Source organism: Ceratotherium simum, chromosome 25 (assembly GCF_057802395.1).
Source record: "Ceratotherium simum simum isolate JZ-2026a chromosome 25, ASM5780239v1, whole genome shotgun sequence".
In the NCBI taxonomy this organism is placed as follows: domain Eukaryota; kingdom Metazoa; phylum Chordata; class Mammalia; order Perissodactyla; family Rhinocerotidae; genus Ceratotherium; species Ceratotherium simum.
Genome location: NC_141924.1, coordinates 3855218 through 3882586, shown reverse-complemented (window position 1 = coordinate 3882586; position 27369 = coordinate 3855218). Strand labels below are relative to the sequence as shown.

The following is a 27369-nucleotide window of genomic DNA, read 5'->3' as shown; positions in this document are numbered from 1 at the left end:
ACTAGTCGATGCTGCAGCGAGGGACAGCCTCCGAGCAGAGCCTCCCGGCTTCCCGGTGTCTGGGAAGGATCCAGAGGTGGGGCGGTCCATGTGAGCTGGGGGCCAGGAGACCTGGGGACCACGTGTGCAGGGAGAGGGACGTGGAAGCAAGGAGAGAACGGGGAAGGACTGAGCAGGCTCTAGGAGTGGACAGGGGAGTGTCCACAGAGGCCCGCCCATGTTGCTGCCCAGCTATCCCGAGGCTCCTCTCCTCTGCTGTAGGTCCAGCCTGCGCCCTGCCCAGCCCTGCCCTGGGACATGCAGTGATGGAGGGGCTGCGGTGTGGCAGAAGTCCCTTGGACGGTGCCATATGCTCACTTCACAGCAGCTGTTCCCTGGGGCTTGGTCCCTTGGGCAGGGGCTGCCTTCACATACGTTACTAGGGAGCCTAATTCCCCCAGAAGGGCTCGTCCCTGCTCCCCTGTGATGTCCCAGGGAGATGGCACAGACAGTGTTTGGGGAATGGCATGCCTGACTGCGCCTTTTCAGAGAGATATTGAGCGACTCTAGGTCTAACACGCAAACACTCCCATTTGCTGGAACACCCGGCACGAGTGGGGCCGGACAGCAGGCCAGGCAGGAGGGTGGAGGGGGCATTTTGCAGTTTAGCAGGAAATAGGGGACAATACTTACGACTGGTGATAAAACACTGAGTAGAAATAAAGAGTAGTTTATATCAGGGTCTTCTAACTTTATTTTCCATGTCTATCAGTAAAAAAATTTTGAACACAAATCCCAGTATGTGCATATTTATAAATCATGTGCATGTACCTTTATCATTTCATACATTAAATACTAGCAAAATTTAATTTCTTTCCTTCTTTAGCTAAAAGATAAGTAGAAAGGGAAGTTTGACTCTCTTTTTCCCCACACCCAGTGGGAAATAGAGTAGGCTTACAGAGTAGGCTGCTGGGTTATAGAGGAGGTCTGACATGTCCTGTCTCATAGCGGAGCCCCTCTGAGGATGTCCAGGATTGGCCTCATGCTCTCCTCCCTGCTGGGCTGTCACTGTCCCCAGGCCACTGCCTCCGGAGTGGTGGACCTCTGTGCAGTGTAGGGGGCAGTGCTGGGCTCAGGAACAACTGGATCCAGGATCTTGAAAGCTATTGTCGTCATTTTTCTGTTTTTTCACCTGCTGCTCCTCACTCCACATGTAGGGAACATAGGCCCCAAACTTCCTGAGCTCCTGTCTTTCAGCTTCTGTCGTGGGAAAGAGGCCCATCGCCCACTGTCTCATCCCAAAGCCATCCTTGGGGAGAAACTCATCAACCCAGATCAGGTGAGACTCCCTCTGCCACATGGGACTGTGGCCATGGGGCAGGGTCTCCAGAGAGCACAGCAACCTGTAGGTTACTTGTGGGTGGGGACGAGGCGGTCCCAGGAGAAGTGGTGCAGTTGGTGGGCAGGTGGTCTTAGGGGGCCTTCCGCTGCCAGAGAGCCCTCTCTAAGTCACACATCTGCTCATGTCTCTCCCATCCCTCAAGGCCACCGGTAACTTCTGCTCTGATTTATCAGACAAGGCGCTCCACGATCCACCATCTCCGTCTTCTTACTTCTCCTTACATTCAACAAATTTAATCTTTTTTTATGAGTTAAAAAAAAAAAAAGACAAACTATCAGAACTAACAAGAGATTATCTCACAGGGGGTGGAGGCTGGGCACGAGGCAAAAATATGCAAATCCCACTTACACAAGACACACAGGAACAGAGCTAGCTAATGGGAGAGACCCGTAGGAGGAAACTATAAAAGTTCACTGCCGTTCATAAGAGGTATGGCCAGAATCAACTGGGCGGGAGTTTTACTGGAGTAAAGTTGGTCAACTAACTCAAGTGAAAGGCGAGCTCAGAAAGATACGCCTGAGTCTCTAACATATGAAACATCCCCACATAAGCCGCTGCTCTCCCTCCACACAGAGACAACCGCTGTCAGCATTTCCGTGACTCCCCGTGCTGGACGTCATACGGTCATCCATCCCACCCACACCCTGTTCTGTAGGGTCATGGGGTTCAGGAGGGGCTGACCCCACGCCCTGCTCTGGGGGCAGGGGGCCCTGACTGGCCTCAGCCAATCAGAGTAAGGCTCTCCTCCTCTACAAAGTGACTGCTTCAGGGAGAGTGAGTCATCTAGGTCTAAACTAGGCTTTGCCAAGGGGCATCTCCTGGCCACTGTGACTGCTTCAGGGATGGCCCCGTCAGAGTGAAGCTATGGGAAGCAAAACTCGCACTCCCCTGGCTTTGAACAAGGAGGCTTGTAGCCCTGGTGGCTGCCGGCAGCCCATGTTGTGACTATGAGGGAAACCCAGTCTCCACACAAAGCAAAGCAGGACAGAATCAAGAACACTGCAGAGAAATGGATCTGCAGCCCGGACTGAATTATGTCACAAGCCTTTCTCATACCTGGACTTTTCAGACACTGAACCAATAAAACCCCTTTATTGTTTAAATCAGTTGAGTTACGTTTTCTTCATCTGGGAATATCTTAACTGATGCCATAGCCTTCCAGAATTTTTCTTCTAGGTCTATATTGTTAAAATTAAATACAAAATGGACTTGAGAATTCCCTGAGCAGACAAAACTATTTAAGACACGTAAGTGAAACTAAATCTAGCTTAGTCCATGAACATAAGTGAAACTTATTTCCTGTAAATGCTTCTGACAATCAGAAAACAAACTTGAAGTCATCTTCCTAAAAACGCTATGAGATAATCACTTTCAAACAATCCCCTGCCATCTGGAAGCCCTCACTGTTTAATAACCATCACTGTAAAGGTTAACGACATCCTCATTTCCCTTTATAAGCCATCCTGTAACTTCATGCCCCTTTCACATTGTCTCTGAATTTGGAAGCTCCCAGTTTGTGAACTGTTCTTACATGCACAATAAAGTCTTGCTAAATACTATTTATTGATTTGCTGGCTTTACTTTTGCTATTTCTGGGTTGTTGAGAATACATAAAACTTTTTCCAACAAAAGTTGTAACCTGCCTTTTCACTAAACAATATACTGTGAAAAACTTTCTTTGTAAAAAAACAATAAAGATCAATGTCATCATTTTCAATGGTTGTACTGTGTTACATTGGTTGTCTCATAATTCATTTAACCCATTTCCTTTACAGTCGGACATTTAAATTGTTTCCAACTTTTTACTGTTTTCAACAATGTTAGAGAGGGCACTCGTGGGTGTGTATCTTGGTTCATTTGCCCAACTATTTCCTTAGGATAATTCCTGGGAGAGACATTGGAGGGTCGGAGTGTGCGTGTGTTCACAGGACTTTTGATTCCATCTTGTCAATCGCACTTCACAAACACGATGCCAGTTGACACTCTCATCACTGTGCCGTTTCCTGGCACTGTCACCAACATCATCCTTTTTCATCTTTGCCGGTCTATCAGTAAGTGGTATTTCACTTATTATTTTTAAAAATTACTAAAATGTCCCATTTTTATTTGCTCGTTAATCACTTGTATTTCTTCTTTGAATATGTCCTTTGATCTATTTACTCAAACGTTTAAAATATATCCTCAATTTTAAATATCAGATTGTTTCCTATTGTGGTTTTTTACTTCCTTATTTATAAGATCTCCATATTAACGCTGTGTCAGGCAGGGTACATATATTTTGTCCAATTAAAAAAAAAAACTGGCAAACAGGCTAACATTTTAGGTCGTCAAATCTATCAGTTGTTCTCAGCGTGGCTCCTACCTTTCGCGATGTAGGGGACATTGGGGTTCCTTCCAGTGTCCACGCCACCCCTCCCTTGTTGGTCAGGAGCCACAAAATTGGAAGGATTGACTCCCATCACCACTATAAAGGGGCGTGCTCATTGCCCATGCCGGGGCAGCATTTCCTGGCCACAGCGATTGGTTCAGAGGTAGCACATGATTGAAGTGGGCCGACAGAAGCACCCTGTGACCTCAGGGTCATTGTCCAGCAGTTGTATCAGCCCTTCTCCAAACTCCCAGTCACCCCTGGACTTGTTCAGCTACACAAACCAAGAAATTCCCTTCACAGCATAAGCTGATCTGAGCTGGATTTTGTCTTTCCTGCAACTACCAACATCCTAACTCATGCAGAATTTAGTACTAGGAAGTGGCATATTGCTAGGGGCAGACAGTAAACTCTAAAAATAGCTGTATTGAGTTAGGGAAGGGGGCAGAGAGGAGGACCCCAGTCTCTCAGGGGGGGAAATTGGGGACCTGTGCTATATGTCACGAATTATTGCAACTGGTTGAATAACGGTCCCCAAAGATCTCCATAACCTACTCCTTGGAAACTGGGAATGTTACCTTATATGGCAAAAGGGAGCTTGCCGGTGTGACTGAGTTAAGGGCCCTGAGATGGGGAGATCATTCTGGATTACCTGGGCAGGTCCTTGTGAGGAGGACCCAGGAGGAATTAGAGTGAGAGGAGAAGACGATGTGACGACAGAGGCAGAGGCTGGAACGATGTGTTCAAGATGGAGGAAGGGGCCGAAAGCCAAGGAATGTGGGTGGCCGCTAGAAGTTGGAAAGACCAGAGAAGCAGATTCTCCCCTGAAGCCTCTAGAAGGATCACATCCCTGCTAACACCTTGACTTTAGCCCAGTGAAGCTGATTTTGAACTTCTGACCTCCAGAAATGTAGGACAATTTTGTGTGTTGTTTTCAGCCGCTTAGTTTGGGGTACTTTGCTACAGCAGCACTAGGAGACGAATACAAATCTAACTGTCACCTCTTGCCTGAGGGATGCTGCTACGTGCTTGCCAAGACTGCAGCACCAGGCAAGTCACAGGGAGCCGCCACATTGTGGAGCTGTGCTGGCTCATTCAGTAAGGTCCCGCGAGAGACATCGAGACATCATAAGCCTGAACTGGCTCAGCTGAATGCAAAGCCAGAAAACACAGCCTGGCTCAGAGAGATCCTCTCTGCTCCTCCAAGATGGCTGAAAATCCAATAGTCGGGTACTTAGCAGAGGTCAAGAGAGCCTTCCCTCCAAGCCGAGGCTATGAGAGCTCAGCAGGGAGGCTGGTGACGTAGCAAGAAAGAATCCTGGAGCAGGAGCCAGGCAGATTCCCAGCCCAGCCCCTGTCCCAGGCCCGTCTCAAGCTCCTCCCAGACGCACGTCTCCCAACATAGAGGACACGCCGTCTTTCTGTGGTGCAGCTGGGATGCAGTCTGCAGCGGGAAGCACATAATTGGTATTTCACCCCCTGAGGCTATTGTTTCTGACGTCCTCCCAGCAGAGACCATCGAACTAAGGATGGATGGGGATGATCAGGCAGAATACCGTGCCCTATTGCTAGGAGACAGACATTTCTAGTTTAAATTCTAGCCACTAGGTAAGGTTGTGGCTTTGGCTCCTAGCCCCCGGACTTGATGGGACACAAACTGACTGAAGCTTACTAAGACTTTAGGGTAGCTGCATTGCTAAAGAAATCCCAAACCTGGGTGACAACAGCTCAGCCCCCAAGATAATCCCGAGCCCCAGCCTCGTGCATCAGAATTGAGCTGCTTAAGGCCTGTAGCTTCCAGAAAGGACATCCTCCCCAGTCCCATCTCAGAGGAGGCAGTGGAGGACAGGGGCAAAGGAGATCCTCTGTGGACCAGAGTGGTGGGCGCTGACCAAGGAACCAGGATAGCATCTCCCCTCTCCTCTCTGGCCTAGCAGAATGCAGTATGTGCTACAGGTCATTCTGCTCTGGGATCTGTTTCCTCTTCCCTCTTCAAAGCAGTTTTTAATGCGAAGTGGATAACTCATTTGAGGTCATCTGACCCTGAGAGGTTACATCTGACCACAACAGAGAAAGTACCACATCACCCAGATGCACTGGGCCTCAGTCAGAGTGAGACTTCAGCTGGCTCCTGGGGGGTGGGAGTGGGGGCAGGGCATTCCACTCTGGTGCCGCCATCCGAGGTGAAGGATGGAGGGGAGGGAAGGGGGACGGCGTAGGGTGGGTTCATAAGCACTGGAGGTCACTGAGGGGTGACCTGCAGGGCATGGAGACTGGGTGCTCGCTTGGCATGCGTGTCCCTCTTCCTTCCTTCCGTCAGTGTTCTCATTTGTGTTCCTGTCTCCTGTCCACAGAGGCAGTTGGGGCCTCTTCCACCTTGATGTTTGGCTTGGCTGGAAAGTGAGACTAGTGAGCGGAGAGAGCAGAGAGAAGGCAGACAGGCTCAGACACAAAGGTCCTTTGCAACAAGCCAGGGAGCTTGCTCTCCACAGAGGGCGATGGGGATCCCTGGAGTCTGGGACAGAAAAGAATGCCGCATTAAGATGAGGCCTGCGTGCTGTGCAGAGGAGTGGGGAGTGGGTGGGGAGATGTGGGAATGGGAGCTGGGAGGCCTGCAGGGAGGCTCTGCTTTCTGAATTCCAGGTGACACTCAGGTCCTCCTTGCCTGGGCATCCTCTCCCAGAGACTTCTGTTGTCCACCATCATCCATCCCTCTGTTCTTCTTTAACACAACTCAGGAGCTTTGGGTGGAAGCATGGATGCCCAGTCAAAGATTATACATCCCAGCATCCCTTGCACGTGGTGTGGTCATGTGGGATGTGAGTGGAAGTGATATGAGCCAGTGATTCACTGACATGTATTGTGTGTGTGTGTTTCAGAGTCTGATCCATTCACAGAAGGGCCTGCACAGCCTTGCTCTAGCCCGAGGGACCCATTTTACAGTAAAGGAGGTGGTGGCAGTGAGCCCATGGCCTTTGGAGCCACTGGCCTGTAACATATACCGCACCACCCAGGAGCTGCTGGCCTGACAGCAATGAAACTGCTTTCAGCTCAGAGTTGATAACCTGCAAGGACGGGGTGCCATCCTTTAGGATGTAGTGTACACCCTACGCAGTGCAGTGTCCCCTCTGAGTAAAGACATGGGTGTGGGAACCAGGGGTGCAAGTAGGAGTGGCCCTGCTTACCATCACTCTCAGGGGGGTATGTTTTCTATTCTCACAATTCCGGCCTCTTCTAGAGGTCCCAAATCCCAGAGTGGGAATGCTTCCAGAAAGGGACGCAGGACGATTCTCATTAAACTTTAAGTTATGGCTGCTGCCTGAAGGTTCGTTGTGCCAAGAGACTAACAGGCAAGGAAAGGAGTCTCCTCCCGACCATCAGAGGAGGCAGGGATGCTACTGCAGAGCGGGAGCGGGGAAGAATACTTAAGGCACCTACATGAACCACTGGCATCTCTCTGCCCAATTTTGATGGTATGTGGACAAGCACAGCAACCATGGCCTGAGAAGGGCATGACGACCAGGGGCTCTGAAGCCTCTAGGATGCGAGTCTGGGTCAATCCACCAGGTAACTCACCTAGAACAGCAGAGGTGCTACCAGGGGGAGGGAATCTGTGATGGGTAATAGCAGAGGGACAGGATGAGTGACTGCTGTGGCTCCAAGATCACATCAATCTTCCTCGTGTAAGCTTCCCCAGAGAAGGGACCAACCAGAATCCTGGAGACACTCTTCCCAGATGGGTGGACTGATGTGAAGCCCGTACATCAGTGATGAGAGCAGCTGCTGCGGCACGCTGCCCAGATTCCCCCTGCAGGACCGAGGCTCCATTTCCCTCAGACACTGGGAGTGTTGGCTGCAGATGGCTCAGAGGTTTGTCACTCCGTGGGAAGTGCCCTCGGCTGAGGGGTGCTTCCTCTCCCCAGACCATGCGCCCCTCCCAGGGGGCAGCCCACATTCAATGACTGGTCTATGCAGCGGTACAGAGACTCCACCGCTCGTCTCAATTCAAGACATCTCAGAGGTCCACGCCTTGGGGTAGCCGGATGCTCCATTACAGCCCATCACAGTTCAGCCTCTCTTCCCTGGTAAGCCACCTGCACGCAAATATCTGTCTCACCTTCTGCTTCCTGGGGATCCCAACCCGCATCACAAATCTAGCCATGCTAAGTACTTACCTGGTACCCAGCCCTCCAGTTTTCTCATCTCCTTGCTTCAGCAATGATGTTCCTTCTACCTGGAAGACTCCTACATTTGTCCTATCACACCTACTCAGCCCTAAATGACAGTCACAAATCTTATCAGTCGTCCTGACTCCTTCAAGCTTCTCCGTGGACACTGTTCATTCATTGTTGCATCATTTCTATTCCCCTTTTCCAACAAGAGTCTGAAGTAGCTCAGTGCATACCAGAGTTAAGAACTCTGTAATTATATTCTTATGTATTATAAATCACTTTATACATGTAAAAAGTCATAAAGAATATAACAAACACCTGAATACACTCCATCTGCCTTAAGGAATAAAGCATAGGGGCCAGCCTGGTGGCGTAGCAGTTAAGTTAGCACGCTCCACTTTGGTGGTCCAGGGTTGGCAGGTTTGGATCCCGGGTGTGGACGGATGTACCACTTGTCAAGCCATGCTGTGGCGGTGTCCCATATAAAGTAGAAGAAGATGGGCATGGATGTTAGCCCAGGGCCAGTCTTCCTCAGCAAAAAAAAGAAAGAAATAAAGCATAATACAATTGAACCACTGTAAATTTCTTACTGATCAAACTCCCCACCAATACCCAAAGGCAACCACTCTCCTGAATTTACCTTTTAGCACTCTTTTATCTAAAAATAAATGGAATTAAATGGTATCATACCATGTGCATTCACATTCAACTTTTTTTCACTCAACATTGTTTGTGAAATTCACTTATGTTGATAAATGTAACTAACTTATTCATCTACTGCCATATAGCATTCTATGGGATAACTATGTGTAACTTACCACGTCTCCTGTAGATGATGTTTGACTGTGTCCTCTCCCACACTGGGAGCAATGTTGCAATGAACATTCCTGTCTTTGTACACAGGCAAGTTGCTCTAGGGTACACACCAAGAGTGGAATTGCTAGGTTGTCAGGTATATGCATCTTTAACTACTAGAAACTGCCAAATGGCCGTCCAAAGTTATTGAATCAATTTACACTCCCATCAGCAGTGAATCAGAGTCCTGCACTGCTCACAAATCTACATCCTCACCAATTTTGGCACTGATAGATTTTTAAATTTTTTGCCAATCTGTTCAGTGTGAAATGGTATGTCCTTGGTTTTAATTTCCATTAGCCTGAACCTTAGTGAAAGTACACCTCTGTGTCTGCTGCTCAGTAATTCTTTGCTGTACAAATGAATGAAAAAGGCTCCACTCATCATTCTCTGCTCATGCATCTCCGTTTCATTCCTGCACAGGTCCCTTTCGAGACTACAAATGCAGTACCTTGGCCTTCACACCTGGCCTTCTACCAGACACTCCTTCCACATCCCATGGCTATCATGCCCCCTGGCCAAAATCCATTTCTGAGGATTGTCTCCACCTTGGCTTTGTTTTTTGATTAAGTTGCTTATGACGCTGACCTATCCCTGACCACTCATTCTGTGACTCTGCCCTGGCCCGTGTCCACTTGTCTGACCCTGTCTCCTCATCTAGAGACTAATACGATCTCTAACTTAGTGTTTGGCTGAAGCCTCACATCTGTGACCTTGAACCCAGTGTGTCCTAAACCAGTCATAAACCTAGGCGGCAAACAGGCTCCCTCCTTGCGTTCATGCTTCTGTTGGTGATACTAGTACTCCTTTGCTCAGCCAGTCTTGAAGCTTTCAAGTCAATCTTAGTCTCAGTCTCACTCCTTCCCCTAAGAAACAGTAGACAGGAAAGCACATGGTACGTTATAGGGAGCAAACAAACCTAAGATGTCATAATTACATCCAGTCACTAACGGCTGTTAATTTTTCCTTTGTAAACTCTTTCTACTTTGGAAACTCTTTCATCTTAGTCCTGCTGTCACCTCACTCACTGATTCTCGCAGTAAGCCAGACTGAGCTGGGGAGAACTCCCCAAGTCCCCATTGCTGTCTGTAGGGAATCCCTGAGGCTGGCAGGAACGCATCTCTGAAGAGGAGCTCTGGGGAGGCCTCGAGGCTGTACATCGGGAAGAGATCCCTGGGGCCTTCCTGAGCTCCACTAGGAGAGGATCCCAGGAGACCTCCTGAGGCTCTGTCAGGAAGGGGTCCTTAAGGATCCAGTGAGGCTTTCTCAGGAGAACTCTGAAGATTCCCTGAGGTCAGGTAAGGACTGGATTCCAGGAGAGTTCATAAGCCTATGCAGCAAAGGAGCCCTGAGGATCTACTGAGGATGTGTCAGTCACCACGGGGTCACCAAGGATCTTTTGAGATTGCCAGGGAGGAGACTCCTGGAGAGTTTCTATGTCTGCGACAAAAGCGGATCCCTGGAGAATTCCCATGGGTGTCACCCATTTAACAAACACTTATACAGAGCTGACTGCATCAGATGCGGAGGCAGAAGACATAGGTCCCACCTGCAGTATTTTACAAGCCATGTATGTGAAGCCAGATATGATCAAAATGCAGCCGGGTAAATGTTGCAGGCTGGGTACAAGGAACTGTGGAAAGCCTTGCTGTTACAAGACAGGGTCTAAAACTTGGCGTCATGAGAGCTGAGAGAGCCATTCCCTCTGCTCTTTGAGAAGGGGGTAGTCTTTACTGAGGGGATGGTTGGCACATGATCGAGATAATGCATACAAAACACCTAGTGCAGTACGTTGCGTAAGCAAGTACTAAGTCAATTTACTTATCATCAGTAAGTGAGAGGGCACGGAAAAACTTTAATCAGAAAATATAATCAAATTTTTGTTTCATAAGAGAACTGGCAGAGGTGTGAAGGAGCTCTCAAAAGTCGTCCTGCAGATCCAGTGCGAAATGCCCGTCCCCGACGGCTCAGTCTTTGGTATACGGCCCATAGCAAGTTAATGCAAACCACGTATTTAATTTCACATTTTCCGGTAGCCACATTAAAAAAAAAAAAGGAAAAAGAAATGTAAAAATAACTTTTATTGAACCCAATATACCCCAAATACTATTTCAACATGTAACCAAAATAAAACTTATTAACGTCGTCATTTTTTATTTCGCACTAAGCCTGTGAAATCCTGTGTGTCTTTCACACGCACAGGACACGACAGGCACGTCCCAAGCGCGACGCCGGCTGTGGTCAGCGCTCAGGCCAGGGCAACCTCACGCCTCCGGCGCAACTCCTGTTCAGCTGCCCCTGGCCTCACGCTGCTGTCCCCGCCCCTCTCACATGCCCCGTGTCCCTTTAGTCACGGCGCTCACCTCGCTGCCTGCTGAGTATGTCATCGCCGGTATTTACCGGTCCCCACCAGCGCGGCGACACGGCCTCGACTGCCGCCCGAGCAGGGTGCCTGCCGGTGTCCGCGTCGCCCTGCCCGCGGGTCAGGACCCCTGTCGGGCCGCTTTGCCCGGTGAGAGAAACCGGAGCCGGACACCGTGCCGGAGCCGCCGCCGAGGCCCAGGCGCTCCACTACACGAGCAGACCCAAGCGCGATTCCCCCGCCGCTCCGCCCCCGCGTCGCCCTTTAATGCCGAAGGGCGCCCGCGCCGTGCGTCGGGCACGCCTGGGACGGAGGCGGGACTTCCGGGCGTGCGGAGGCACAACTTCCGGAGGGAGGCGGAAGAGCGTCTCGGCTTTACGCTCCGAGGTCCCGGGACCACTGAGAGGCCACCTGGGGTAGAGGCAAGGGTCGGCGGGGCGGGCCGGCCGCACTCGGGGTGTCGGAGCCGCGGGTCTGAGGGATGAGGAGGCGCCATGGCCAGCGACGGGGCCAGGAAGCAGTTCTGGAAGCGCAGCAACAGCAAAGTCCCGGGCAGGTGGGTGTGACGGGGAGGGCCGGGTCGGGGTCAGGGGGCAGAGGTCAAGTGGCCACGTCTGCCCGCTGAGCTGCGGGTGGAGTCAGGGTCTGGGGAGGGGTAACCTGGGGTCTAGGGCGAATGCTCGGGGGTGTGAGGGGCGTTGGGGAGTGGGGGCCGGAGCGTGGGGTCTCGGAGGTGACAGTGGCTGCGCGTGGGAGTGAGGCTAGAAAGGAGGGGGAGGAGCGGCCGGCAGGTTGTCCTGAGACCGCAGGCTCTAGTCTGCGAGACTCTTCGGCTCCCTGGGGAAGCTGAAAGGAACTGATGCGAAGAGTTTGGTGGAGTCAGGTGGAGTCAGGCCGGGGCGGGCTGCGCCTGCATGGGAGATCGGTGTGTGCAGGGGGCGTGGTGGTTTTGACCCGCTTGGTTGGCCTCTGTCTCTCTTGTGGGCTGCTACTTTGCCTTGCGCAAGGGAGAGGATTTGAGGCTTCCAGTGAATTTCCATGTTCCCGCTTTCAGGCCTCAAAACCAACTCCTATCTTGAGTTAGCAGCAGGAAGCAAATTAAATTTTTTTTTTTTTTTAAATTAACTGCCAGCAATGACCTGGGTGCACCCTGGAAGCTGTACAGCTCCAAGTCCTCATCCGATTGGTGTGTCACCCAGCCCCGGCCAGGGCCCTAGGGAATGTGGAGACGTTATGTGGAAAATATCTAGGATAAAATCAGCTGCTGGTGAAAATAGATTAGAAATAAACAAACTTCAAAATTTGTAAACATAGTCTGTTCTCTGCAGAAACTAAAGTGTGAGATACTGAAAATTAAAAATTGTGATATTAAAATAGTTCCGAGTAGAATTATTCATAAGCACTGCTTATTCATAAGTGTTGCCTAATAATACTATTGTTTGAATGATAGAGTTGCAAACTTTGGAATTCACTGTGTCCGGTCAGAAACGTTTAATTTTAAGAGTGATCTGGGAGTGAGCAGAAGTCAGTTACTGACTGCTCAGACACAGTGGCTTTGGAGGGGGTCACCAAAGGTGGCCAGAGACCTTATTTGACTCCTCAGGATTGTGCCAGATTGAAGAACAATAAGAACTTTCATCAAAACCAATGTCAGGATCCAAGATGATGTGGAAGTTCTGGAATGGTGGAGAATAGGAGGTCCTAGTAGTGACAGGGACCAGTGCTCTAGAATGTAGACCCCAGGGAGAAGGAGCCACGTGGCAGTAGAACTTTTGTGTGTTGCTTTTTGGTTTTGAGGTTTTGATTTCTTCTCATTTCAGGTGAACTCTGATTATTAACAATGAACTGAGCTATAAGAATAATTGAGCTTCTTTGTGTAGTTGCAACGGTGAATGAACCTTTAGATTAATGACTGTGTCTCTTGGTAATTTGTCCTTGTGTTGGATTCAATAGTGTCCCTCCCAGAATTCATGTCTATCCAGAATCTGTGAATGTGACTTTTGGAAATAGGGTCTTTGCAGATGTAATCAAGTTAAAATGAGGTCATACTGGATTAGGGTGAGCCCTAGTCCCGTAACTCGTGTCCTTAAATAAGAGAGAAATTTGGGCAGAGAGAGAGAGACGTAGGGAAGATGGCAGGTGAAGATGGAGGTAGAGATTAGAGCAATGCGTTTACAAGCCAAGGATTCCTGACAACCAGTAGAAGCTAGAAGAGGCAAGGAAGGATCCTCCCCTAGAGACTTGAGAAAGAGCATGGCCTACTGACACCTTGATTTTGGACTTCTAGTCTTCAGAACTGTGAGAGGATAAATTCCTGTTGTTTAAGCCACTAAGTTTGTGGTAATTTGTTATGGCAGCCACAGAAACTGATATAGTCCTCAGCTTTCTTCTGTGAGATCCTCCATTACCAAAGACAGACTTTCTTTTTCCTTTGATTTTGATACTTTGCTGTGTCTTAGGCATTTTTGAAAGCAGCTCCTGTGTTTTAGTTACAGAACTGGAGTGGAGTCTTGGAGAACTGCCAGAGGCTGTCACTGCACAGGGCAGGGCAAAGAGGAGAGGGTGGGCCCCCCAGGAAGACCAGCACAGCTGCTGTGTCCCTTGCCTCCTGTGGCCTTGCCTCTGGCAGTGCTGCGGTTTCAGGCGACGGGAGGAGTTGCAAAGGTATGACCCTGTTCCTATCAGCAGATCACCTCCCTTGGTGATCACTAGCCACATACTGACACCAACACAGAGCTCTCAGAGATGCCAGCCAGGGTCCTGTGGCTTTGCCAGCCCTTTCAGGTCGCTCTCATGGTTGTTTAACTCTTTTTTGAGTGCAGACCTCAACCTAGAGAAACTGAAAGGAGAAAGAATATACCCACCACAAAATACAGAACTGTTAAGGAATCTTTTATATACCCCAACTCTTAATATTTCCTTAATAATAATTCCCTCGTAATACTTTCTTATGACAACGGTGGCTCGTAGGCGTTGAGCACTTACAATTTGCCACCCTCTGTTCCTGGTGTTCTACAAGTGTTATGTCTCCCTACTGTTTTAGAGTTTATAAAACTCGTGCTCTGTGCTCCATGCGAAACTCACTGAGGTAGGTTAGGGTTGAAGCCCCTGCTTGTTTCCCCTGAAATGCCGTGCTGAGAAGCCTAAGTGTTTTTGCATGATGTCTGAGGCCCTCTATGACCTGACCCCTGCTCACTTTGTAGCCACTCTCCTGCCTTGCTTTGAACTTTGCCCTCAGCAGTGCTGGCGGACTTGTAGGTTCCTTGCTGTACATGCTATATGATGCCTCTGTCAGTTTCATGCTCTCATAGCTTACTGGAATGTTCTTTCCTTCCCTTTTCTCCCATCTTTGCCTGGCTCATTTATTTATTTTTTTTAAATTTTCAAAATTTGTCTCCAGTGTACTTCCTTGTAAAGCCTTGCCTGCATTCATGCAGTCTGGAGGAAAGTACCCTTTCATGCATCGGACTCAGTGTTGTTGGTCTGTGCTTGTTTTCTTCACTAGACAGACAGCTCTGCAAGTTTGGGGACTGTGTCTTACCTGTGCACTCTTAGTGCTGATAAATGGTGGTTGATCCCAACTACCTTCCAGACTCACCTAGAGGGGATAAGTGATTTGGCCAAGGTCTCACACTGCATGAGAGGTGGTCTTGCTAGTAGACCCCCCTGTTCTCTGCACACTTGGTCCTTAGGTTGTATGTTTGGCTGATGCTTTCTTAGAAATTTCTTTTCTGGATGAGGCAGGATGTGTGGTATGATGGAAAGACCTCTGACTAGGAGTTAGGTGGACCAGTTAAGCCTTCTTCTTCTATTAGTCACTGTGTGACGTTCACCAGGTCTTGTTGCCCCTGGGGCCATCGGTTTCTGCAAGTGTAACCCCAGGGAGTTGCATTAGACTGAGTTGGCTGGGACTTGCAGGAGGATGTTTGTTTGGCCTAGCCCAATTCTCTTTGATGAGAATGAGAGAAGGCCTCTTGGACCAGTTTTGAGAGTTTGATAATTCATTCAAATATTTATTTAACCCCTACTCTGTGCCAGTAACAGTTCCAGGTGCTAGAGACACATCAGTGATCAAAATAGACCCAAATCTTTGCTCACAGAGCTCACAGGGGAGTGGGAGAGGCAGAGAAGGAGAACAGAACCAAGTTAACGAGGGAGTTAACTGTTAGAAGGCCATAACTGCTGTCCAAACAGAAAGCAGGAAAGTGGGGTAGACAGTTCGGATGCAGGTGTAGGGGGGGCAGGTTCCCTGGTGACAAGGTGGCCAGAGAACACCTCACAGAGGAGGTGACATTTGAGCAAGATTTGCAGGAGGTGAAGGAACAGGCCCCCCGGGGGGCTGGTAGGAGGGTGGTCCAGGCAGAGGGCGAGCAAGTGCCAAGGCCTGGGTTTGGGAGCGATGCTGGTGTGTTTGAGAAGAAAACAAAGGGTTGTGACTATAGCCGAGGAAGGGAGAGAGAGGCATGGGCACGAGGTCTGAAAGGTGGTGGAGGTGGGCCTAGTGGTCACAGTCAAGACAGGGACTTTCAGTCATTTATTCTGAGTGAAGGTGGGAGCCTTTGGAGGATCCTTGGCAGAGGAGAGGACGACCTACCTTCAGTTTAGCAGGATTACTTTGGCTGCTGTATTGAAAGTGGATTGGGGGCTGAGAGGGCAAGGGTGGAAGCAGGGGGACCAGTTAGGAGGCTGTTGGGAACATCCAGGTGAGAGATGATGATGGCTTGATAAGAATCAGAAAAGCTTCCATCTCTGCCTCCCTGGGGCCTGTTCTTTCTTGGGCCATTGACTTGCTTGGCTCCCGAGGGGCTGTTGCTTTCTGCAGTTGGAGTTGGCGTTCTTGCCACACTTAACTCTAAATGCCGAGACGAAATCATAGCACACGGGTATGAGAACACAGGCAGCCTTTCAGTGTGGATCCGATGCTTGCTATTTTAGCACAGCTCTGCCTGGCAGCGTGCTCTGCTGACAGAAGGGTATGCAGGCAGCTGGGCCATGTGAAGGATGACATTCGTAAGTGGGATGGCCGCAAGAGAGGCTCAAATTGAATATGGCAAGGCTGTGGGTGCTTGGGCTGGAGCTGGAGCAGAAGTGCCGTGGCTCTCACAGTTTTCATCTTACAGCTGTCAGATCCACGAGGAGTCTCTGAGCAAACTAGACGGTTAACTCAACTGTCGTCTCAACAGGCCACCATCACTCATCAGCTGAAGGAGAGGAATTGCTGGGGGATAATTCATTCGTTCAGAAAACACTTGGGAACATCTTCCATGTGCCAGGGACTGGGCTGAATGCTGAGCTAAGAGATGAGGCCCTCAGAGGCCACTGGGGTGAGGGAGACAGTAAACACACAAATACGTAAACAGTCTGAAGTGCTCTGAAGGTCATAACCTGGGAATGTTGGCAGAATAACAGGGCACTACATCAGTAGAAGGTCATGTCCTCCCATAGGAGGTCACGCCTAAGCTGAGACCTGGAGGTGGAGAAGGAGCCGGCCTGCCACACAGAGATGTGGGCTGGGGGTGTCAGAGCACTCCTGGGAGGAGAGACACGAGGCAAGAAGACCAGTGGCTGGGGAGGTGAGCAGGGCCCAGAGCACAAAGTGTTTCAATGGCAGTGGTGAAGATTTGGGTCTTGGTCCTAAGAGCCATGAGAAAGCACTGAAGGGTGGTACTCTGATCCGATTCATTCTCTTTGAAGAGAGGGTGAGAGAGGAAGTGGACAGTGGGAGGTGAAGACAAGGGCAGGGCCCATGTTGCGGGTGTAACTCGAAGGATTCACGGACAACGGGCTGGATGTTGAGGGTCGAAGTGATCACCAGGGTTCTGGCCTGAGGGATGGGGTATGGTAGGCAGAGTAATGGCCCCCAAAGATGTCCGTGTCCTCATCTTGGAACCTGTGAAATGTCGTGTTACATGGCAAAGGGGAATTAGAGTTGCAAATCAGCTGACCTCAAGCTGGGGAGATTGTCCTGGATTATCTGGTGGACCCAATGGAATCCCATGAGCTCTTAAAAGTGGTCAGAGAGATTCGACATGAGATGGACTCCATTTGATCTGCGGTTGTTGACTTTGAAGTTGGAGGAAGGAGCCATGAGCCAGGGGATTCCGTGGCCTCTAGAAGCTGGGAGTGGCCTTCTGCTTACAGCCAGCAGAGACCTCGGTCCTACAACTGCAGGAAACTGAATTCTGCCAACAACTTGAGTGAGCAGGAAATGGATTCTCCCCAGAGCCTCCAGAAATGAATGCAGCTGGCTGACACTTAGACTGTAGCCTGGTGAGGCCCATCTTGGACTTCTGACCTCCAGCTTTTAAGATAATAAATGTGTGTAAGTCACTAAATTTGTGGTAATTTGTCACAGCAGCCACAGAAAACCTGTGCAGGGCGAGGGAAGAGGATCAGGGAAGTGTGCCAGAGGGATGTCGGGTGGAGAAAAGTTGCAGGTAGCCCTCAGCACCTGCCCTTGCGCAGTCCTGCGTCTGAACGTGGACAGGGTGCCTTGGTCAGTCGTCGTGGGTGGGCTGGCCCCTCGCTGGGAAGCTCTGCAAAGTGCATTTAGTCCCAAGGGACTAGAACTAAGCTGGGAGGGTTCTTCCTGCATCCCGTGCCTGCTCGGGTCCACGAACCAAGTGGAGGCCCTGCCTCTTTTCTCAGAAGTTCTGAGCTGCTGCCCCCGCCCCCTTGTGTTTATCTTCTTGCTTGTGTTTATCTTCTTGCTTGTGTTTTTGAAGGGCTGCTGGCTGAGTGCCTGTTTATTCCTGTTTCCCATGTTGCGGGGGCCCAGGGTCTGTGCTCTGGCAGTGACTCTGTGTTTTGTGGGAGTGGGTCTCTCTGGTTACCATTTGTACGTAGAGATGCTCTCACTATGCTGAGTTCCTTGGACGCACCAGGGATGGGGTTTGCTCTCTGCACAGTTGCTTTTGCTTGTTTCTTTCTCAGTGGTCACAATTCATATTATTTTATGCCTTTATTTTGTCTGGAAACATTTTCAAAAATAAGTTTAATGTGAATCATGTATTTTCTCTCTTACATATTTGTCTAATTTAGCAAATCCAGACTCTTTTGGGTTAATTTTAAGTGAGGACAAAAATGATTTTTAAAAAATAAATCCCTGATGATTTTGAAATTTTTTTTTTAATTTAAATTTTTTTTAAATGAGAGCAGGAGGACATGTTCCACTCCCCCAAGTATTGTGAAGGCAAGATCAGAGGTCATGGATGGAAATGAGTAGACCCTGCCCTGGGAGCCCATGTCTCTGCTTTTCTGTTCCCCAAACTGCCCTGGTCTAGCTGGGCCTGTGTGTGGTGAGGACGAGGGCAGTGGCACTATGACGCGGGGCCAGTGAGTGACATCCACCCCCTCCTTGCCTTCTCCAGCAGGCTCTGTCGTCTTCTAGCCTCTCCTTAGTTTATTCAGTCCTCACTTGAACACGTGCAGTGTGAAATTGGCCCCTGCAGGCCCTTGGGGTGCATTGGGGGTCCAGGAGCATGAGCCAGGCTCTGGGCTGCACACAGGTTCCTGTGGTCGAGGCGGGTGTGGGGACCGCCACTGTGCTGGGCCCTGGGAGTGCAGACACGGCTGACCGGACAGTTCTTCCTCTTGAGGAGCCAAGGAGAGCAACTGTGAACAGTCCCAGGGCAGGTTTTTGTGCTGCGCCCCAGATGTGGAGGTGAAGCCCAGCATCGAGGTGGTGCGGGCCTTGTAGTGACACCTCATACTAGTGACTGCTTACTGAGTGCCTCTCTTGTGCCAGGCTGTTTACACACACCACCCATTCAGTCCTCCCAGTAGCCTGGGGGTACTGTGTGGTCCCTGCTTTACAGATGAGCAAGCTTTGACTGTACCCGAGATGGTGGAGCGGGGGCCTCCCCCCGAGGAGTGGACGCAGACTGCCGCCCTCCCCTGCTGGACCTGCCAGCCCTCGGCCTGGCTCCTCAGGGCTGGGAGTTGGGTGCCGTGGTTCCTTTGCACTCTGACTTCTGCAGTTCCAGGGGGTTCTCCAGAAGAGACGTGAGCAGCAGCTTCTAGGTTCACCGATGTTCCCTCAGAGACGAGAGGCAGAGGCCTCAGGAGGCCCAGAGGGACTGGGGCAGCCTGGCTTCTTCCGGTTGATGGGGTCCCATGCGACAGCGAACTTTCGTTTTGAGTATCCCCAGTCTTTCTTTTCCCCCATGCTGAAATGCTGTTTCCTCTTTTTGGGGCATTAACATGGAAATTCCAGCCCGAGTGCTGAGGTGGTAAGGTGCGCATAGCTATCAGTGAATTCAGTTGTTGAGAACAGTTACTCTTATTAGAGTTGTGAGAATTGAGCTGAAATGCTGCTGCTGTTACTGCTACAGTCAACTAGGGAGCAGGTGCGTGTGCCAGGCACTGTGGCAGGCCCTTTACATGGGCTTACTTCTCTGCGTGAACCTGCTGGAGGAGGTTGAGCCTGCCCGAGGCCCCCCATCTCCTTGTCCGTGAGCACGCTTTGAGCTCAGGTGTGTCAGTCCAGGCCAGAGCCCTTTCTGGCTGCACTGCCCCATACGTTTCTTGCTCCTGGCTGCATTAGCTCTGTTCCCTGTGGGCTCCTTCCTCAGTGTTCTTGCTCATCCTGGGGTCCATTCTCCGAGGGTTTGGAGTTCACCAGCATGGCCAGAGGAACAGTTCCGGCCCAAGTGTGTGTGCCCTGCCCAGGCTAGCGTGTTCGTAATCCACCATCTTCCTTCTCTCACAGACTGCACGCTTGCGCTTGGCCTTTGCTGTTGGTGGCCAGACCTCCTCCATACAGTTCTTAAATGTGCCAGGTAGCTGCTCTCCACCTGTTCCCTCGTGCTCCTTGCTGTGGGTTTTGAAATGAGCCTTCTTTCAATAAACATTTCTACTAAACTCAAAAACAGAATAAGGCTTGCTGGCTCTAAGGCTTACACCCAGATGAGACAGTGTCTAATTCCTGTCTTCCGGATGAGCTCCTGATCCTTGACCGAAAGCCCTCGACAGGGTGACTGGGGCTGTCAGCAGGGTGTGGGCATGGTGTGCTTGGAGAGGCAGGGCAGAGGACGGGGTCTTGGAAAGGGGATGGGTCTCTTGGTGTCACTGTGACCTTGGAGGAGGAGGCAGGCCCTTGGAGAGTGCTCGGTGCGCCTGCGTCTCTGGTTTTCACGTGAGCGTGTTTGCAGGTGGTGAGGCCAGCCACTTGTGGGACTCTGCATTGTGCTGTTGGGGTGGAAAACAAAAGGGGGGTCTGGCCATGCTTCTTTCAGAATTCAGGCAGGTCTGGGGGAAGAAAGAGTGGGAGACGATTAATCACAGCTTTATAGTATTTGTGACAATAATTTCCTCCTCCTGTCTAGGGCATTGGGTCTAGTTTTCTTGGGGTGGAGGAAGAGCACCGAATGCCACCTCTTCTGTTTGAGAGTAAAGCTGCCTCTGCCGATTATAGTTCTCAGGTTGGTTGGGAGTGCTGCGGATTATTGTTAGTCACATGGTGACATTCATGGAACGGCTTATAAAGGCATGTGGGCTATGGAACTCATTTTGTTTTCCTTTAATATAATCTCTATCTTGGGTTAATTTTCTGTTCCAAAACCAGTCACTGGAGCCATTGTTGCATTTACTGCCTCAGCCAAGTGTGATTTCGTGAACCATCATGATTTTAAGTAGCTCTGATAAGGGTAGGTCAAGCAAGGGAAAGGCCGAGCTTTTCAGAGCGGGTTATCTAGTTATCTCTAGTTGTGAGAGAACGTGCTCTATTTTTTGGAACTTAACTCCTTCAAATTTAAAGTGCTTAATCATTCAGTTGTTTGCAGAGTAAAGAAGATAGCATTAAATGTAGCAAGTGTTTATTGGATGCCTTCTGTGTGCACACCAGGCCTTGGGGTGTGCAAAAGTGATGTGATCTCTACAATTGAGAGGCTCGGATTGTTTGGGGAGACAGACACCAGCCAGGAGGGATGAGGAGAGTCCTGCAGTAGCTTGGCAAGGGAAGGGAAATGCTGATGGAGGGTGGAGGTGACATCATACTGGACTTTGAAGGACTGGTCGGTTCCTTTAGGCACTTATTTGGGTGTGGGGGTGTTCTGTAGACAGAGGCCAGGGCTGGGCCTTCTTGGCAGTGAGGGTGGTCTGAACGAAGGCTGGGATAAGGAAAAGGTGGACAAGAGAGAGAAGAGCCGTGACTGCAGGGGCCTGAGCAAGGGGAGAGGGATGACCAAGCAGAGTGTGCTGGAGGCCAGCGCTGTGATGTGGAGTGGGCTGGCCCCAAGCTGAGGTGGGGTGAGGGGGGAGGGGATGGGAGAGGTACTTGGAAGCTTCCAGTTGTTCCCCAAGGGCAACGGGAAGACCTTGCAGACTTGAAGCTGGGGGGTGAAGCCGTCCTCTGACTGACACTGGAGACCAGAGCAGAGGCATCTGGGGAGGCTGCTTCAGCTCTCTCTCGGGGATGGCGATGGAGAGGAGGGCATACATGTGCGAAAGGTTTTGGGGTTCCTGGAGGACATGAAGACTGGCTGAATGTGGGTGGTGTGCTTCAGGGAGGAGGCACAGGTGGCCCTTGGGTTCTTGGATTGGCGTTCATGGAGATTAAGTCACGGAAGAGTGGGTGATGTGGTCAGGAGGAGAGGAAATGGAGCCCTGATCCAGGGCGGTGGGGATAGCAGGTGGGTTTTAGATGCCACAGATGGCCCAGGGAGAGCCAGGAGGCCGCTGGTTGGAAGAGGACGTGAGGGAGCAGTGTGAGGCAGGGTGAACCCGTTGTTTTGTTCCTGCGTGACTGGCGGTGCTGTCGTTGTCCACGGCGGGGGACACTGAAAAGAAGGCATGAGGCATGGCAGTTGGGGCAAAGCTGATTTTTGTGTCCGCCCCGTTAGTGTCAGGTGGTGAGTGTGTGGCCGAGAGCTGGAGGGGTTCAACCTCGTGGCAGCTGTGTGAGAATCGTTTACCTAGAGATGGTCAGTAATGACAGGGAGAGTGAGATTTCCCATAAAGTGGGAAGAAGGCAGGATTGAGGACTGGAGGTCAGTGGAGGTTGGGAATGCATGGGAGAGTCTGAGGAGCGTCTAGACAGGCTGGCAGGAAACAGGGGAAAGAGAAGGGGAAAGGGCTCAGTGCAGTGAGTCTGGAGAGGAGGTTGGCAGAAGGATTGAGATGAGAAGCTGCAAGGAGAAAGGTAGTGGATCTGACTCATAACGGCTGGCTGGCTGCCAGGAGGGCAGAATTGTACTTTTCCATGTTAATTTCAGAAGACCTCTTTTTTTTCTTATTCCTATTTTCTGTGTTTTTCCGTGTTAATTTCAAAAGACCTCTTTTACATATTTCCTGTTTTCTATGATAAACACATTGCTTTTAAGTGAGACATATAACATTATGTTAGTTTCAGATGTACAACGTAATGATTTGATATTTGTATATATTGCAAAACGATCACAATAATTCTAGTTAACATCCATCACCACACAGAGCTACAAAGTTTTTTTTCTTGTGATGAGAACTTTTAAGATCTACTCTCTTAGGAACTTTCAAATATACAAGACGATATTATAACTCTAGTTACCATGCTGTGCATTACATCCTAAGGATTTAAATTTATTTTATAACTGAAAGTTTGTACCTTTTGACTCCCTTCACCCATTTTGCCCACCCCTCCACCCCCGCCTCTGGCGACCCCCAATCTGTTCTCTGTATCTATGATTTCACACATTGCTTTTTTCACGTGAGGGAAGAATTTATTGTAAACATGCTTATCTCCAAGACTTATTTCAAGAGACATCCATGAAGCAACTTGCTGATTGACTAACTGCCTGAGTCTTGGCTGGGCTCTGGGGGCCATGAGGAGTGTGACAGGAGACTAAATCCAGTCCCTTTTGCAGGAAGCTCATGGCCCATGGGGACACCAGATCGCTAAGAGCTTGCAGGACAGGGGAAGCGTTACTGCCAGGCAGATGGTGTGGGTCTTGGTGGTGGCACAGCCTGAGAGACCCTCTGGTTTGGGTCCTGTGGGGCCGTATGTTTCTGCAGTTGACTCCGTGAGGCGGGTGAGAGTTTCAGATTATGCTGTGGGCGGAGGGGACGATGGAATTGTTTACTGTTGTAATAATGGCGTTTCATACATTTTCCTCTGAAGCCCTCTAAAGTTAATTTCCTTGGAAAACTTACTTCTTCTGAACATATTTTATAAATCTGGGGAGTATCACTATGTGTTAGAATGAGCCTAATGGTAAGTCAGTTGCTAATTTAGTTCATATTTCAGAAAACTAACTATTGAACCCAAAGGGGGCATTGAGTAATGACTGTGCTTGGAGAAGAGGTTGATGAGCTATAAACTGAAGCTGACTACATGATTCGCCTGTTTACTTCATATAGCTGAAATACAGGGAAGCATTTAATGGTAAATGTGGTCATATAATTTTTCATTTATTTTATGATGCTTAGGACACTGCAGCTGGATTTATTTCTTTTCCATACTTTTATTTCCTCTCATTCTTTAGTTTCACTCATTGCTTTTTTCACTCACTATTTAACCTTTAATTAAAAAAAAAAAAAAGCTTTTCTGGTCCTGTTCCATCAGTTTTGTTTCAAAGCCAGTGCCTTGGTGTAGGCGTTCAAGTTCAAACCAGAAAGAGGTTTGCCAGGAAATACAGGAGAGACTCACCTTATTGTCAAAACCCAGAGGCATTGCAACCTTGGGCTCTAGTTATTCCTTCCTTCTTGACTTCTGCCCTTTATACTCCCTTCTGTTCTGTCCTTAATGCTTCCGTTACTTTATGCTCCTTTCCATCTTTCTTCTCCTGCTTCAGTGGTTACCTGCATTCTAATGATTATCCACCATCATGGGAGCACCCTGGGGGCAGGCTGTCACTGGCTGCCTGGCATCTTTCCAACACCAGCCAGTGTTTGCTGAATGACTTGAATGAAGCAGCATAGGACAGGGTCAGCAGTGACCGTTTACGACATCGCTGTTTCGCGGTGCTCTCCAGTGAAGACCAAGTTCGAGAGCTTGGCTGTCCACAAGTAGGCCCTCAGACAGCCTTTGATTCTGAGTTCTTTCAAACTTTCCTGACCATGTTGTAAAGGCAGGCTGGACAGAGTCCTGAAGAGATGGCATTGGTCTCAGGGGCCCATCTCCTTCTTTTGAGCATTGCCCCGTCTGACCAGTGTCTCCAGCCTGTCCTCATCTATGACCCCCTCCACCTAGAGGTGCCCCTCCCAGTTCTAGCGTTACACCTTAGCTTTATCTCGTTTTGTGTCATCTTCCTTCCCCTCACCAGTGGTGGCATTTTAGTGGAGTCTCCCTGTACTTTATGCAGAAGAGGTGACCTTTGTTGAGAGCCCGGGGGCTGTTGTGGGGGAGGTACCTCTAGTGGGGGTCCTCTTCAGGGCACTGTCCTGGGGCATCTCTCCGTCTGCCCCTCCCTGGTCTGCCCTGTGCTGTGGTGTCCTTTGTCTGGACCCAACCTTCTCACCTAGGCGTGAGGTCACAGGGCTGGAACCTGGGAGCTTCTTTAGTTCTCATTCATTTGTTCTTCCATCTGAGAGTCCCTCCTGGCTGCTTAGTTGTGTGGTCATCAGGATGTGTACAAATTGGACCCAGAAAACACAGCTGATGGTACCTGCTGTTGCCTGCTGGTAACAATTTGTCCTTTTTAAGTTTCATTTTCTTTGTTTGGGGGAATACAATTTCTGTCATTTTCACATGAAGTATACTGAAATGTTTTGTTCTGGGATGGTAGCATTATAGACTGTTGTTATTCAGGGCGGGAGAAGCGCACTTGGACTTGTTTAAAGCTTTGTTGAGTGACCTCGGTCAGCTGTGTCCCTGGTGCTGAAGAGGTGCCTTGCTTCCCCCCATGACACCCCATGACCCACCTTCCTGGGCACCTGGGTCAGGGAGGAGACCTTTCTGGTCCTCCCTCGCCCCTCCCTTCCTTTCTACCTTCCCCCCTCCCTTCCTCCCACCTGCCCTCTCTTCCTTCCTTCCTTTTGACATCTTTATAGAGATACCATTTACATAACCATACAGTTCACTCATTTGAACTGTACAGTTCAATGTTTTTAGTATATTCACAGAGTTGTACAGCCATTACCACAGTCAATTTCAGAACATTTTCATCTCCACAAAGAGAAACCCCAAGCTGTACTCATTAGCAGTGACTCCTTCTTCCCTCCTCCCTAGCCTCTGGCAACCACTAATCTACTTTCTGTTTCTATGGATTTGCCTATTCTGGACATTTCATTAAATGGAATTATATGATATGTGGTCCTTTGTGATTGGCTTCTTTCACTTAGCATAATGCTTTCAAGGTTCATCCATGTTGGAGCATGTGTCAGTGATTCATTCCCTTTTCTGCTAACAGTTAATATTCCTTTGTATGGATAGGCCACATTTGGTTTAGCCATTCATCCGTTAATGGACATTTGGACTGTTCCTACATTTTGACTATTATAACTAATACTGTACAAGTTTTTTGTGTAGATGTATGTTTTCATTTCTCTTGGGCATATACCTAGGGGTGGAATTGCAGAGTCATGTGGTAACTGTTTGACCTTTTGAGGACCTGCCAGACTGTTTTCCAAAGTGGCTGCACCACTTTTCATTCCCATCAGCAGTGTATGAGGGTTTTAGTTTCTCTGCATTCTCACCAACACTTATATTGTCTTTTAAGTGTTTGCCATCCTACTGGGTGTGTGATTTTGATTTGCGTTTCTCTGATGGCTAACGATGCTGAGCTTTCTTTTTGACAGATTTCTGTGTGCGGTGTAGAAAGAAAGGGGGTGGAAGCAGGGAGACCTAGAGTTATCCTAAATGTGTCCTTGAGGAGCACGTCATTTTCTGACCCTCCTGGATGAACGAGAGTGCTCCGGTAGCTGTGTCTGCATCTAGTCCATAGACACCTCACAGAGCCAGAGCAATCTGTTTAAAAAACTAGAAACCATTTTAGACTTTCAGAAAGGCAGCATACAGGTTAATAAAATGAACACAGAACACACAGGTGTCCTCTATCCAGCATAAGGAATAAAGTATTACACCTACTCAGTTGAAGCTATTGTGTTCTTTTCCTGAACCCAGGTCCTTACTGCTGCTCCTTCCCCCGCATGATCACTGTTGTGAATTTTGTGTTTTCATTGCCAAGCATGCAGTAGGGTTTTTGACCACTCGTGTATGTATCCAAAAATGATACATGGTATCATTTTGCATTTTAAAAAACTTTCTATAAATGATGTCACACTGTGTATTTTCAACTTCCTTTTCTCTTCAATGTTATGTTGATGAAATTTGCCCGTCTTGATTCTTGGTGCTGTAGTTCATTCATGTTTGCTGTGGTTAGTATTCCATTATATGTATATATTCCAGTTTGTTTATTCATTATTCAGTTGATAATGGACATCTAGATTTTTCTTAATTCTTTTTTGTCTTTTTAGTGTTAGAAGTATTGCTCAACCCGTCTCCTTGGTACTTGTGAAGACTTTTTCCAGGATGTATACCTGGAAGTGGAATTATGTCATGTGTATCTGCTTCTCATGGGGATCATTAGGGTTCTCTTTATAATTTTATTTATTTATTTATTTTTCCCCCCAAAGCCCCAGTAGATAGTTGTATGTCATAGCTGCACATTCTTCTAGTTGCTGTATGTGGGACGTGGCCTCAGCATGGCCGGAGAAGCGGTATGTCGGTGCGCGCCCGGGATCCGAACCTGGGCCGCCAGCAGCGGAGCGCGCACACTTAACCGCTAAGCCACGGGGCCGACCCAGGGTTCTCTTTAAAACAGTGAATTGCTGTAGTGTTTTAAAGCAGTATAATTTATTAAAAAGTTTATTGGTTAATATATTTTTTTAAAAAAGATTTCATTATCTGAAATGAGGTTGTATGTTAGTTGCCACTTACTCTTTTAAAATGGCTTTAGTTGAAGACTCTTTTTAGCTATGCAAGACCAAATAAAAATGCAATTTTAATAAGATAAAATGAGGTTCCTTTTAGTCTGAGCTTGAACTTTGTTGGAACATTTTCTGCTCGGTAAATACAAGTTGTTTGCCCATGAAGAATTAATGAGTTTCCTGCCATCCTAGGAGGGAGAGGGCCTGCAGTGTGAGATAGTGCTGGGAGCCTTTTGTGACAATGACGTGCAGCAGCAGGCTGGAGGCCACCCTGCCTACTGGTTTTGAGCCATGTAAACATATTGGGGCGTAATGGAGGAATGCAAGTGTTCAAGTAAAGATAGATTGATCATACTGGGAAATGCTGGTTGTAGGTCACTTCGCAGTA

The 27369-nt window shown here is 49.0% G+C and overlaps 1 protein-coding gene and 1 long non-coding RNA gene across 5 annotated transcripts in view; one reads left to right on the top strand and one right to left on the bottom strand.

The window, feature by feature from the left end:
• Positions 1–720: 720 nt before the first annotated feature.
• LOC147913693 (uncharacterized) lies at positions 721–11403 on the bottom strand. Of its 3 annotated transcripts, none has more exons than XR_015556326.1 (4): positions 11140–11403; positions 8740–9642; positions 7326–8447; positions 721–1618 (listed from the first exon to the last, which is right to left on the bottom strand). It is a non-coding gene; the product is annotated as an uncharacterized LOC147913693 (long non-coding RNA). The 3 variants fall into 3 exon arrangements; XR_015556325.1 differs by lacking the exon at positions 721–1618 and adding an exon at positions 1631–6264; XR_015556324.1 differs by lacking the exon at positions 721–1618 and having other exon boundaries at positions 1631–7843; positions 7925–8447.
• A 93-nt stretch (positions 11404–11496) lies between these two features.
• TBC1D22A (TBC1 domain family member 22A) overlaps positions 11497–27369 on the top strand; it is a 348432-nt gene continuing 332559 nt past the window's right edge. The window contains exon 1 of one of the 2 annotated variants that reach the window (XM_087448729.1): positions 11497–11694. In XM_087448729.1, the coding sequence (XP_087304855.1) occupies positions 11633–11694 (62 nt within the window). In that variant the 5' untranslated portion in view covers positions 11497–11632. The remainder of the gene's footprint in view (positions 11695–27369) is intronic. The other variant, XM_004437993.3, reaches the window with a different exon arrangement.